Consider the following 14,725-nt stretch of genomic DNA (forward strand, 5'->3'; position numbering starts at 1 on the left):
TTATTTGTATAAAATTATACCATATCTGTATAAAAGAATATCATAAGAAGAATCAAAGGAAAAAAATTAGAATGCATTATACCTCTTTATTAAAAGCCAATGCTTCTTTTCCACTATCTGTAACACTCTGAAAATCTCCATGTGCAAGCATGCCGCCACTCTGCTGACCTACATTGCAAAATAATAAATAAAAACTGATTTGCTTCATATCCATCTTACTGCATAACTGCAACATTAACTATCATTTTAAAGAATTGTGTAACTTCATTAAAGCACAACAGTCTAAACAAGATAATTCAGTTCTAAGCAGATATAAAGAGAAATGTATAAAGGAAAGAAGAAAAATTTCTTACATTAATACTTATCAAAAGAAATCAATAGCTGGCAACATTCCGTAGATTACCCTAATACCGAGGACAACAATAAAAATGTATAAGTGATGAAATCTGAACTTCATGTATGGATTCTCATAAGCATGTAGAGTTATTAGCAACCTAAAACTCAGTTTAATACTCAGTGGAAATGGCTTCTCACAAAACAAATGAACATTAAACTGCTGGAAAAGAATCAAGAAATGAAGCTCCCCAAGTATCTGTTATAAAAGGGTTAGAGAGTAGAATTTATCTCAAGAAACATACATAAAGTATTGCTTTTGAAAATTCTGTTAGTATCAGATATTCTTCATTTTATATACAGTAAACCCTCGATTTAACGGACAAAATTTCCGGTCCGTATGTCACATGAAAATTAACACCCTGTTAATTTTAAAAAGCTTTTAACCAAGATTTGCTTATAATTAAATTAACAGGTTATTTTTTGTTATTAATTTCCTGTTATTTTTAACAAATTTTGGCGAATGGGCCATCATATGTTGGAAAAACATAGTCATTTAGCTGACATAAATAAGTCACCGTTCATAAAACATGTTTGGCGAATGATTAGGAGGTGATCACACCAATCACACGTGTGCCGTGACTTTCTGTGGCAGTTTTATTACATACATTTTAATAATTTTAGGGAGTTAATTATAAAAAAACAGCAGAATTCAAAAGTTCAAAAAAAAACTTGATAGTTTTTCAAAGCAGGATTACCTAAACCAAGCACCTCAACATGGAACATTAACTTCACATTAACTTATCTAAAAGTGTGTGTAAAACAATTTTTTTGTTATTACAGTGCTAATATTGATAAAATTGCAGTATAATGTTACAGATATTTTTATTTTAAAAAATTCGCGATTTAACAGACATCCCTTAGCCCTTATTAGTCTGTTAAATCGAAGGTTTACTGTATTCTTCAAGCTTTTTTTTTTTTTTAACTGCCTTCTTCAAAATGCTAAATGAGGAAACAGAAGCTGATTTAGAAAGAAGAAGGGTAAGAAAGAAATATTGAGCAAATCAAAGTGATAAAGTATTTTTTCATTATTTTGAATACATTATAATTGATAATTAACTTCATATTTTAAAAATCTCTACATTGTAAATGTGCACTGCAGGAAAATAGATACCATACAATGGGACATAACTGGTAATTAGTTTATGGAATTAACAATGCATAATAAAGTATATTAATTAAAGGTAACTTTAATTAATAACTTCTATATTTCGGCAACGTCACATTGCCATCTTCAAGAACATAAAGATATGGTATGTACACGCAGGCACTAACAAAAGCAAATGAGGAAGAAAGCAAGAAACTAATATTGTTCCTAAAGTCCTAATGGTGCCCTCTGGCGGGCTAATTCGGTAGTCTTGGCAGCTGGGCTGAAGTTCTCATAATGTAAGTCTCCCAAATTTGGGGTAGTTTCATGCACCCAAATTTGTTGAGGTTAGGAACATTTTTTAGAGCTGCTGATGATTCCTTGAATAATCTTTCGTATTTAAACTTGCTGTGGTGTATTATTTTTGTTTTCTTCCAACGAATTCCATGGTGGATATCTAAGGCATGGTCTGCCAGTGGATATCTAAGGCATGGTCTGATATCGAGACAACTAAATCGTCTGACATTCCTAAAACACTGCCGGGATAACAAGGTAATCCCTAATTGTGTTATTTTGAAGCACCGTTTTACTTCACAGAAAGCTCTGCACATTTATAATCACACTAGCTTTAAGAGAACAAATTAAGAACATTAAGAGAACAAATTACCGTGATGCGTGTTCTCCTTGCCGACGAAAACAAAACCTCACGGGCACTAGAAGAAGAGCTTTCGAATACACTCAGCCATGATCTATGGACGATACTTTATGACGTCTCATGCGCATCAGCAAGAAAAGAATTCGAAAAAATATGAAGTCAGCACTTGAAAAAATACGAAAACCTGATAAAGAATTCTACTTCCTTACCACAGCCACCACTCAACACTGTAGTCAACCTCTCGTTGGTAGTTTTAAAGCCTGAAGCACTCACAGCACTTGCACGTGGTCATAATTTCACCCTAGCTCCTAAAAGAATACCTGCTGAGGAAATCATGATCCAAATAGAACGTGGGATTCGCAGCCTTCCTAACCATATCGCCAACAACGTCTGAATGGATGTAGTCGGTGTTCTCACTAAAGCCAAACCTCCAAAAACCAACTTATCCAAAGACGAATATGCAGCCCTACAAGAAATGAAGAATAACAAAAAAAAAAAAAATAGTAATCACCAAAATGGATAAAGGAAACGCCACTGTGGTGCTCAATCAAAAGGACTACAAAGGTAAGCTTAATGCTTTAGTACTAAATCTACTTGCCTCCCTACTGAATATAATCCTACCAGCTCTCAGATTAGAACTCTCCACAGGCTCCTTAAGAAAGTCACTTCTTGGCCTGTGGAAGTCACTAACAAACTAAAACCTTATAACTCTAAACCCCCCCCCCCCGATTATATGGACTCCCAAAAATACATAAACAAAATGTGCCATTACGTCCCATAGTGGATGGCATTGATTCCCCCACATATAAATTAGCCAAACATTTAGCCAAAACGCTCACACACTACACTGGCAACACACCATCACATATAAAAAACTCAGCCCACTTTAAAGCCAATATAGAAAACCTCTCACTCCAACAAACTAACATAATGGTCAGTTTTGACGTCTCCTCCCTATTCACTAATGTCACTGCTCAGATGACAAGGCCCTAACTACTGAACTAAACCACATCCTCAACACTTTCTTAGCCATTGGCTATAACCCCAAAAAAATCCAAAAAATACTAAAACCAGTAAACCACAACCCCCCCTCCACAATAAAGACTACACCAAATCTATCACCATCCCCTACATCCAGGGCACCTCTGAGAAAATAACCAATATCCTCAAAAAATATGACCTTACTTCTTGTTACAGACCATATAAAAAGTTGGCATCCCTTATCCGCTCTACCAAAGACCAACCACTTCCCCTAGACCTACCTGGTGTATACCAGGTCCCTTGCAGCTGCAAATTGTCCTACTTTGGCCAAACAGGCAGAACAGCAAATATCAGGATTTCAGAACACAAAGACTACATCCAGTTTCACCAGTAGAGCTGCTCTCGGCTGGCAGACCATGCCTTAGATATCCACCATAGAATTCGTTGGAAGAAAACAAAAATAATACACCACAGCAAGTTTAAATCGAAAGATTATTCAAGGAATCATTAGCAGCTCTAAAAAACGTTCCTAACCTCAACAAATTTGGGTGCATGAAACTACCCCAAATTTGGGAGACTTACATTATGAGAACTTCAGCCCAACTGCCAAGACTACCAAATTAGCCCGCCAGAGGGTACCATTAGGAGACTTTAGGAACAATATTAGTTTCTTGCTTTCTTCCTCATTTGCTTTTGTTAGTGCCTGCGTGCACATACTATATCTTATGTTCCTGAAGATGGCAATGTCACTTTGCCAAAATATAGAAGTTATTCATTAAAGTTACCTTTAATGAATATACTTTATATACGTTGTTAATTCTGTAAACTAATTACCAGTTATGTCTGACCAACGTATAAGCCTACTAGAAACATACAATGGGACAAAGAAAGTTATGTCACCACATTATGGAAAAATTGCTGTTGTGACATGATATTTGACATAACAGTAATATTTAAATTGTACTAATTAACTACATAAAATATATAATTTGATAAACATAATCAAACCAGTGTGATACAAGAATTATTAATTTACAGAGAGAAAAAATAAGTTAATAGCTTCTTTTAATAAGCATACCACATGAGTGCATCTGTGTACTTTGTAGGAAAAAAAAGTTTAATGAAAAAAATAAAATTAAAGGTATAAAAATTAAAACTAAAGATATTCTAAAATAATATTTCTAAAATAATTCAATTAAAATTAATTCCATTTATCATCATCATAATTTCCTAATGTTATCCAAAAGGATTGTATTAGGATGCTATGACAGTAAAATATGATTAGGTTTACATTATAAGTAATTTATTCTCAAAACTTTTATTCCAAATTAATCTGTTATTTGTTAAGTCTTCAGTATTTTCTGATTTTACATTTTGGTCTTTTAAAGACCAAAAAAAAAAGCATTTGATAAAGTTAAAAGAAACATATTATTTAACTTATTAAAAGAAAGACAAATACCAAATAATATCCTAAAAGCTATCACAAGTATATATGAAAATAATCAAATACAAATAAGATTAAATCACGAGCTATCATATACGAGAGAGATAAACCAAGTGGTCCAAACAGGGATGTACCCTCTCAGAAATTCTTTTTAATATCTACTTAAATGAAATAATAATAAAATGGAATAAAAATTTACATCAAGGAATTAAACTTTCTCCTACAGTAAACTTAAACACTCTCCTTTTTGCCGACGATCAAATAATAATTACAAATCCTGAAGATAACTTACAGAAAGCTATTTTAGATCTAAATAAGAAAGCCAAAGATTATAGTATGATAATATCAACAGAAAAATCAAAAACTATGGCCTTTAAAGGACAAGATCCAGCAAGAACTAAAATAGTAATAGATAACAAGATCTTAGAACAGGTGAATTCATTTAACTACCTAGGATGCATGATCACATATGGAAATGAAAAAGATATAAACGTAAAAATTGCAAAATATTTAAAAATATCAGGTGTAATTAACTCTATATTTAAACCAAATCTAGTTCAGAGACAAACCAGACTAAAAGTCTGGTTAATAAAAGTATACGATACATTAGCCCTACCAGTCTTAATGTATGGAAGCGAAATCTGGACAATAAAACAAAAAAATAAACAAAGATTAACAACAGCAGAAATGAAGTTTATGAGAAAAACTGCAAAGTATACCCTATTTGATCACAAAAGAAATGAAGAAATTATGAAAGAATTAAACCAAGAACCAGTAATAGAAAAAATGAAAAAATATAAACATAAATGGATGGAACACGTTCAAAGAAGGAAAACAAAGATTACCAAAACAAGCCTTAAAGTACAAGCCATCAAGAAAAAGAAAACTAGGACGTCATCTTAAACGATTCAACGATGACTTCTAAGGCCGGAACAGGCCATGCTAGGCCTAAATCCTTGATATGCATGATGATGATGATAATGTCTTTTAAAGAACTACATCAATCCAGATGATAGATCCTGGTCTTCCACTGAATTTTATTCCTGCCATCAAACCACCTGCCGAGATCAGATCTGCCCACATATGCTTAAATGTTAATCATGTCAAGCTGCTTTCTAATATTTTCATTTTAAACATGATTCTGAAATCAATGTAACCTGTTCACTCACCCAAGATTGCTCAGAATTTACATTTGTGGTCTCTATTCTCTTATGAACATTTTCCAACTAAATTTCAGTATCTAAGTTAAAAGAAATATACAAGATAGTGTTTACACTTTCTTGTACATTTCTGGTTTAGAGCTTTGGCTAAACTTCTCTCTCTTATTCAAAAAGAACTTCTTAACTAACTTTTTTTTTCACTTGGAGGTACCTCAAGTGTATGAAGTAGCCCCAAGTGAAGTAAACCAGTATGGATGGTAAAATTGAAAAAAAATCAATAGTTGGAAGGGAAGAGTTATGTGTTAAAATGTAAAAAAGGGAATATGGATGTAAAGAAATTATGTGAAAACTATGATTGATTTCAACCTTAGTATCACTTCTGGGTCTGATTCCCACTAATGAGACCTCAATAAAGGTTGAAACCAGTTAGGGTAGTATCCCTTCATAATGCACAGCATTTTTTAGCCATTTTAAATCTTTAATCCAAATTTTAATTTAAGCAGTACTAAAGCATTGTTACAAATTAAAGATGCCAAGAAATTATATATGGGGTGCTTAAGGGTCAAATCTGTATAACTGAGAGGAGACCTCCACATAGCCTTTAAAGGAATGCGGAGAACCGACCAGGGCTTCTGACCTAATGTCCAATCCTCACCTTCTCGTGGTGCACTCTGTTGGGTATCTACTTTGATACTGAACGAACGAGGATGCGCTGGCAATTTGGGATTTAGCCGACCAAATTGTATTCTTATTGGTTAAACCAAAATAAAAAATGATGGTACAACATGACAAAATTTCATGCCTGGTGGGGTGTCGCCTGGTTAAACAAGGCTCCCGTTGTTTTCACCAGGGAACCAGGGCGAACAGTGAAAAGTCAACTACTGGAACAAATCTGAAAACAAACGTCAACTCAACATCACCAGAGTTAAAGATCGGTACTATCAACGTAAGAAGCCTGAATGGCAAAGAAATGGAGCTAGCTGAGAAATTAGGTAAGTACCAGATCGACATAATAGGGGTGACTGAAACAAAAAAGACCAAAACTGGTGAGATCTTCCTAAGCAATAAATACAAAATGTTATATTCAGGCAATGACAACCAAGGAAAAGAAGGAGTAGCCATAGTATTCAACACAAAATACGAGGCTAATCTTCTTGAATGGCAGTCAGTCTCAAGTAGAGTAATGTGGGCAAATATGAGAATGGGGAACTGGACAATGAGACTTATTTGTGCCTATGGTCCCACAGAAGGTTCTACTAAGGTAGAAGTGGGGGAATTTTTTGACGCTCTAGAAAAAGCAACTGACACAATGAAAAAGGAAAAGCTGGTCCTTGTTGGGGATCTAAATAGCAGAGTAGGAAATGATTGCGAGACATACAAAAATATTTTGGGAAAATTTGGAGAAAAGAGCAAAGCTAATAATAATGGCAAATATCCGTTGCATTTCTGCTCAGGACATGGACTGGTTATTACTAACACAATGTTCCAACATAAATATGTGCACAAATTCACATGGAGAGAAGAGGCTAGGAATAAGAAAAGTCTCATTGACTATGTTATTGTTGATAGTGATGTTTTCTCCCTGGTGCAGGACACCAGAGTGTACAGAGGATTTGAAATTGGAAGTGATCACTATTTAGTCTTGAGCAGGATAAAATTGAATTTCATAGTGAAAAGAATAACATATAAGAAAGTTTTAAAGCGAATAAAAGTTGAGCAGCTCTCAGATGTGAACTGTAGACTAAAATACAGAAAGATTATTGAAAAGAAAATGAAAGAGTTTGAGAACAGGAATCAGATCTTGGAGATTCAGTGGCAAACTCTGAAGAAAACATTGATTGATTCTGCCAGAGAGGCATGTGGTGAGGTTGTGTGCAAGGATAAAAAAATCATAACTCCCTGGTGGACACAGGAAGTTAAAGAGGCAGTGAAGGAAAAGAAGAAAGCATATCAAAAATCCCTGGCAAATAAGTCAGCTTTTACTCTTACAGAATACAGAGACAAATGTAAGAAAGCTAAACAGTGTGTAAAACTAGCTAAACAAAAGTCATGGGAGGACTATGGCAAGAATATAGAAAATAAATATCAAGAAGGTGGCAAAATATTCTGGAGGTTGTTGAAGAAGCTTAGGAATGGAGGAAAGAGTGCTGTAAAAGGAGTTAGAGATGATAAAGGTGACATGAAAACAGGAGAAAAAGATATCCTTGAAGTATGGAGTAATTACTTTGAAAAACTGCTAAATGAAACAAGCAGTGATGACAGCACAGTGATAAAAAACACTCACCAGGCATGCAGTCAGGAATATATATCCATACTTGAAGTAGAAAAAGCCATCAAAGGCTTGAAATGTGGAAAGGCAGCAGGAGTAGATGATATTCGACCAGAAATGCTGAAGTATGGTGGCATAAAAGTCTTACAGTGGCTGCACTGCATAGTTCAGAAAGCCTGGACAGAGGGACGAATTCCCGATGATTGGAGTAGAGATCTCATAGTACCCATATATAAAAAGGGAAATAAAACTGAATGTGAGAATTACAGAGGTATTTCCCTACTGAGTATTCCTGGCAAGATCTATGCCAGTATACTTGAGAAACGGTTGAGAAGAATTGTGGAAGAAAAGCTTGGTGAAGAACAAGCTAGATTCAGGCCAAATAGAGGCTGTCAGGATCAGATCTTCACTTTACGACAAATAGTCGAGAAAGCATCGGAATATAACAAAGATCTGTATTTAAGTTTTGTCGATTTGGAAAAGGCATATGACAAGGTGCCAAGAGAGAAGCTATTCAATACGCTGCAGTTATATGGTGTCAATGGGGTATTATATCAAGCAATACTTAGTCTTTATTTGAGTTGTAAGTCAGCAGTTAGAATTGAAGGAAGTACAGTAAGATGGTTTAATGTTAAATCTGGTGTGAGACAAGGTTGTACATTATCCCCTCTGTTATTCATTATCTATATGGATCACATTATGAAGGAAAGTGGTATTAAACCTGATATCAAAATTGGAGATGTTAATGTCAGCTCTTTGCTTTATGCGGATGATGTTATACTTCTAAATAAATCCGATACAAGTCTGCAAGATTCTCTGACTAAATTGGATAGCTGTTGTAATAGATATGGTATGAAGTTCAGCAATAAAAAGACAAAGACAATGAAAATAGGCAGAATCATTGAAAATGTCAACTGTGTTGTGAATGGAGAACCTGTGGAACAAGTAAAACATTTCAGCTACTTAGGCACAATTTTTACTGAAGATGGTAAATTAAATATAGAAATAGACACAGAATCAGCAAAGCTGGTGTGGTGGGAAGTCAATTGAATAAATTCATATGGAATAAGAGAGAAATTAGTCCGAACACTAAATTAGCTGTATACAAGACAGTGTTCAAACCAGTTTTAACTTATGGATCTGAGAGCTGGGTCAGAAGTAAAACATTTGACCAAAGACTAGAGACTGCAGATATGAGAGTCCTGAGAAAGATTAGAGGCGTGAACAGATGGCATCAATGGCAATATCATATTAAAAATGAGGATATTAAGAAAGAACTTGACATTGTCAGCATCCAGGAATGCATTAGCAGAGCTAATCTCAGGTGGTATGGTCACTTAAACAGAATGGGAGAGGAAAGATTAGCAAAAAAGTGTTCTCTGCCAGGTTGGCAGGAAAACAACCCAGAGGAAGACCAAGATATAGGTGGATTGATACGGTACAAAGTGCCTTAGACGATAGAAATATAAGATCTGATAATGTTGGAGTTTTGACAAGTAACAGACTGATTTGGAGGAAAATTGTAGATAGGAGGTTAGTAATGATGTAATTTTTTCATGTAGTACTGTCATATTCTGTACACCCCTTGAGGGTACATAGCAGGAATTTGATGATGATGATAATGAAGAAATTATATTCTTGGCTTCATCCTTTATCCAAGCATAAGCAAACAAAGTTTGAGCATGAAGTAACTTAGACTATTTGTATATAGAGGCTAATGACTTCACATCAGTTGCCTTAGTATCCCATAATGCAAAACGAATATCCTTACAGACATGTATAATGCTATGCATTATTGAAGGGTAGTAGCCCTTAAATTAAATTTTGGATTAAAGATTGAAAATGGGTAAAAAAAAATTCATGTGATCAAGTCTAAAGAAAGCAATATCACACTGTATATCCAAGGGTGGAAGGACAAATCAGATAGGAGCTAGATGAATGAATAGCAACATTTAAGCAGAAGTTGAAAACAAAGAAAATCTTGTGGAGAATATATAATGAAAAGGTGATTGGCAAGCTCACAACCATTACAAGGTAGATGCAAGAAAGGCATCCAGCATGATAAGGATGCAAAAGCATATAGTGAGCAAATTATTAGAGGAAATTAGTCAAAGAGGTCTTTCAGTGTAGCAAGTTAAAAGAAAGAATGATTATAGAAGGATAAACCTAACAAGTGATGATGGCAGCAAGGTGACAGAAGCAGGCAAAACAGTTGAATTACTATCTACAGAATAGTCAAGAAAACATACTGAAAGGTCCTTGCAAATATATCAGCATGTGGAATGAAAGCATACAGAAAAAAAAAAAATGTCTGAACACTACGTTTTGCATAAAAGTAGATAAACAAATACTGTTCTGTTCATTCATCAACAAAAACTGTTTATTCCCATAATCTTTCTCAGGACTCTCATATCTGTGGTCTCTAGTCTTGGATCAAGAGTTTTATTTCTAACCCATCTCTCAGATCCATAAACTAAAACTGGTCTGAACACTGTCCCTTGAGTCTTCAGACTCCTTGGAGGTGCCATGTAATAATAATTCTCACATGGTTTTATTTTCCTTTTTGCAGATAGGTATCCAATCATCTGGAATTCAGAGACAAACCAGACCATCTGAATTATAGTGTAGCCATTATAAAACTTTTATACCTCCATATTTTAGCATTTCTTGTCAAATATCATCAACTCCAGCTTCCATACTATGATATATATATATATTTGGGATAGCATTCTTCCTGAGCATTTTTAACTGTTGCTCTTGTTTCACTTAGCAATTCAGATAGAATATCCTTACTTTCAGTTTTCATGTTGCCTTTATCATCTCTGATTCCTTTTATCAGTATTCTTTACTCCATTTCTGAGCTTTTTCAATAGCTTCCAGAATACTGTACTACCTTCTTGATATTTATTTTCTATGTTCTTACCAAAGTCTTCCCATTACTTTTTTTTAGCTAGTTAGTTATACACAATGCTTTGCTTTCTTACATTTGAACAAGCTGACTTACTTGCCAGGAACATGCTTTCTTCTTTTCTTTGACTCCCTGAGTCCACCATGGAGAGTTCTGATTTTTCTATCCTTGCAGACAACCTCACCACATGCCTCTCTGGCTGAATCAATCAATGTTTTCTTCAGGGTTTGCCATTACATCTTCAAGGTTTGGTTTTTCCAACTCTTTCAGTTTTTGTTGAATTATGTTTGTGTATTTGAGTTTACAGTTCAAAAGTTTGATTTGTTTCAAAACTTTCTTACATGCCTTTCTTTTCAATATGAAATTCAGTTTTATCCTGCTCAACACTAAATGGTGATCACTTCCAATTTCACATCTGTATACTCTTGTGTCCTGAACCAGCAGGAAAACATTACTGTTGAAATAACAAGTCAATGAAACTATTCTTATACTTGGTATCTTCTCTCTATGTGAATTTTTGCAATATTTTATGCTGGAACATGGTGTTAGATAAAATTTTGTATGTAATTTGCACACAATTAACAATTGCTTTTTCACAGACACCTGAGACACAACTGATACTCACAATGTTTGAATTTCCTTTTATCCTATCAGAGATTCTCTGACATGAGGCTTATCAAGATATCTATGCAAACTACTAGTCTCACAACATCAAAAATTCCAGAAATTTTACTGAAGAACAAAATATATAACCCTAGAATATTTTGGATTATTAGTTAATCTGGACATGGTCATCATAGTGAAGATGAAATTCACTGCTATCATAAGAACGTTTCCCACCAGACACTATCAACACCTTTCCACCACTGTTTAAAGGTTTTTTTTTTTTTTTTTTTTTTTTGCAGTGGGCTCACCATTCTCATCACAGACTGCCAATATTTACACAGAATCCTCCAAATAGGCCTTAAAAATATAAGCTTCTGGAAAAAAAAAGTAGATCTGATAAACACATATTAAGACATGTAATACATATTTCTACAAGTTAAATGACTTATTCCAAAACAGCAGGATAGAAAATAAATATTTTATTATTAGTCTTTTAGTCTCCCAAATTTCTGGCATTTTTACACCAAATTTATTTAAATTAGGAATATTCTGTAGAGTATATGCTGACTCCAAAAAAAAAAAAAAAAAAAAAAAAAAAAAAAAAAAAAAAAGCCTTTTTTCCCCTCCCAATTTTTCTGCATTGATTCATAAATATATGATTTGGGTGTTGTCTTTGTTCAGCTGCCAAACTTCTAGATGGTCCATAATAGGCAAGTTTGCATTAGCATATCCTGCACATGCCTGATACTTATGAGTGGATTTCATCATTAGGAGAGAGAGAGAGAGAGAGAGAGAAAGAGCAGATAAGGAAGGATAGCTTGAATGCTGGTTTATGGTAGTTATATTGTATTTGGTATTTGTTTGGCTTATTATTATTTCAGAAGTTTTGCTCATTAAGGAATAAGCCTGGTCTAAATGTTCCCTGTTAGTATGTTATTAGAAGGAGAGGTTTAATAATAATTTTTTTAATTATTTTTGTAGGACTGCATCCAAGATATTAGAATAAATGCCTCTAGCTTTGCATGTTAGTGTTTATGTTATACCATACATTTGTACAGGATGATATTGGTGGCGATGGTATGAATTAATATCGCCCCAGCAATAACACTTTGTGATTACTCTACCTTGAGAATGCCTCTGTTACTATTTGCAAAGTACTGGATAAAATATTTATTCTCCCCCCCCCCAATGTGTTATGCCATTAAACTGTCATAATAACGCACATCAGGTATATTGATGACATTTTCCTCAGTTACGATCCAAAGAAAGCTGTTGAATTTAACTTCTGTTTAAAAATGCACACTCTAGAATCAGTTTCACATGTGAAATAGAAAATAATAGATTGGTGTACTGTTTGGAATTTTGGCTGAAGCAGCTTAAGCTATGCTGTCAGTGTCTGTTAATTGCCTGTGTTTTTTTGGCTGGCTTGCCTTTTGCAGGATGAAAACCTGAGTTTCTGCCAGGGAAAACTCTGCTGCCTCCATATGAGACTGGCTAACTCATCCTCAGATGAAAAAAATATTCCTTATAATGGTTCTTTACATCCAGAATAAGATTCAAATCCAAGTAGTCATTCCATCTAAAGTTCACTTCCATTTTTGGATTATATTAATTCATAGCACAATACAAATTTAGACTGCTTCTTGGGATTAGAACCACATAAAATCCACACTGAAAAGATGTTAAATATAGAGAAGAAAAACAAGGAGCCTGAATACCTATATAAGTAAAAATGGATACAATACAAAAACAGTTATTATCTTATAACAAGCATCCAGAAACATTCCAATAGTCAAGAAAATCAAAACTATAGAGGTGTGTATTGCTATGTTATCTTAGATAAAAAAAAAACATGCCCAAAATAGCCCAGATCTTGAAACAACACATAAAAGGCTATATTCAATGCTTTAAAAGTTTCTCCATTCTACAATCACCAAAGCAACCTCATTTGCCATTAAAAAGAGACCAAGCATTTATAAGATATACAGCGCTTAGGAATTTGTTATGCCAGGCCAGGTTGCTCAAGAGAAATCTCAATGGGTGAACAAACATAGAACAGATGTGCAATACATATAGGGCTTAGCCTTCAAAATAACTAGGGATAAGCATAATATTACTTGAAAGTTAACGTTCAAAGCATCATCATCAGAAATTTCTTCATCCACACATTGCAATATGAACTATCATTTCATAGTAAAGCCACATGTGGTCCAGTCTTATAAAGCAATTTAATTTAGCAGCAATGGAATATGAAAAAGCAATATGTCAGCAAGATTAACGATGAGGTTTGTGTTTGCCACCGTTCATATCAAGTTTTAATTCTTATATTCTTTACTGGAAGTTATCCATAACGTTTATCATCTGAATGATATATAGTTAATGTCTTGTATATTTAACATTTGTTCCAAGTAATTTCATGTAATGAATCATCAGTGGCTTAATTTTAACATTTTTTGAGCTTTTGTTTAAGAAAGCTATCATCGTTAAAAAAAAACTGCTTAAAAAAGTACAGAGCCAGCACATATTACAACTTAAGTGTGATCCACTAGAACAAACATGTTGTATTTTTCCATGTATAATACAATGCTTTTTTCGAAAATTTTTAGACCAAAAATTGGGAGTCATCTTATATACAGGGGTAACTGGTTGAGAGACCTGCAGTTGCTGTGGTGAAACTGCCCATACCTTGTCCACGCGAACAGGCTTCCGCCAATCACTAGCCTTTGTTAACTCTGCTGACTGACATCATTAATGGCTGATTCTGAATAAACCAATCAGAACTCTGAAAGTATTCATACGTCTGCAACTCACTGCCAGGGCAAGTTAATGCATTAACAATATTTTGAGCACTAGCACATAAAAATGTCCAAAAATAAATAACGATTATCATATTCTTCATAATTCAAGTTAAAAGTCATCAATTACGCAAAAGAACATGGAAATAAAGCTTCAGAGAGACAGTTTATGTATGATTAGACAATGGAGAAAACAGGAAGAACAACTACTCAGGATGCCAAAAAAAGAAGAGGGCCTTAAGAGAAAAACCAGCAAAATGGCCAAACTTGGAGCAGAGGCTTAAGACTTGGATTATGGAGCAGCACCAGAGTGGGATATGTGTCTCAACCAAGCTTATTCAATATGAGGCAAAAAGGAACATTGTTGATATCACAGGAAAGGCAAAATGGTGGTTTTAACTTCATGAGGAGAGAAGGGTAGCCATGA

The 14,725-nt window shown here is 34.3% G+C and overlaps 1 protein-coding gene across 2 annotated transcripts in view; it reads right to left on the reverse strand.

Moving 5' to 3' along the window:
• The window catches only part of LOC150102187 (mitogen-activated protein kinase-binding protein 1-like), a 344,972-nt gene that overhangs the window by 122,263 nt on the left and 207,984 nt on the right, over positions 1-14,725 (reverse strand). For both annotated transcript variants that reach the window (XM_090398639.1, XM_090398638.1), the window contains exon 22: positions 83-168. In XM_090398639.1, the coding sequence (XP_090254765.1) occupies positions 83-168 (86 nt within the window). The remainder of the gene's footprint in view (positions 1-82; positions 169-14,725) is intronic.

Source organism: Typopeltis vanoorti, chromosome 10, assembly GCF_054136105.1.
Source record: "Typopeltis vanoorti isolate ZY-2024b chromosome 10, IOZ_Tvanoo_1.0, whole genome shotgun sequence".
NCBI classification, from domain to species: domain Eukaryota; kingdom Metazoa; phylum Arthropoda; class Arachnida; order Uropygi; family Thelyphonidae; genus Typopeltis; species Typopeltis vanoorti.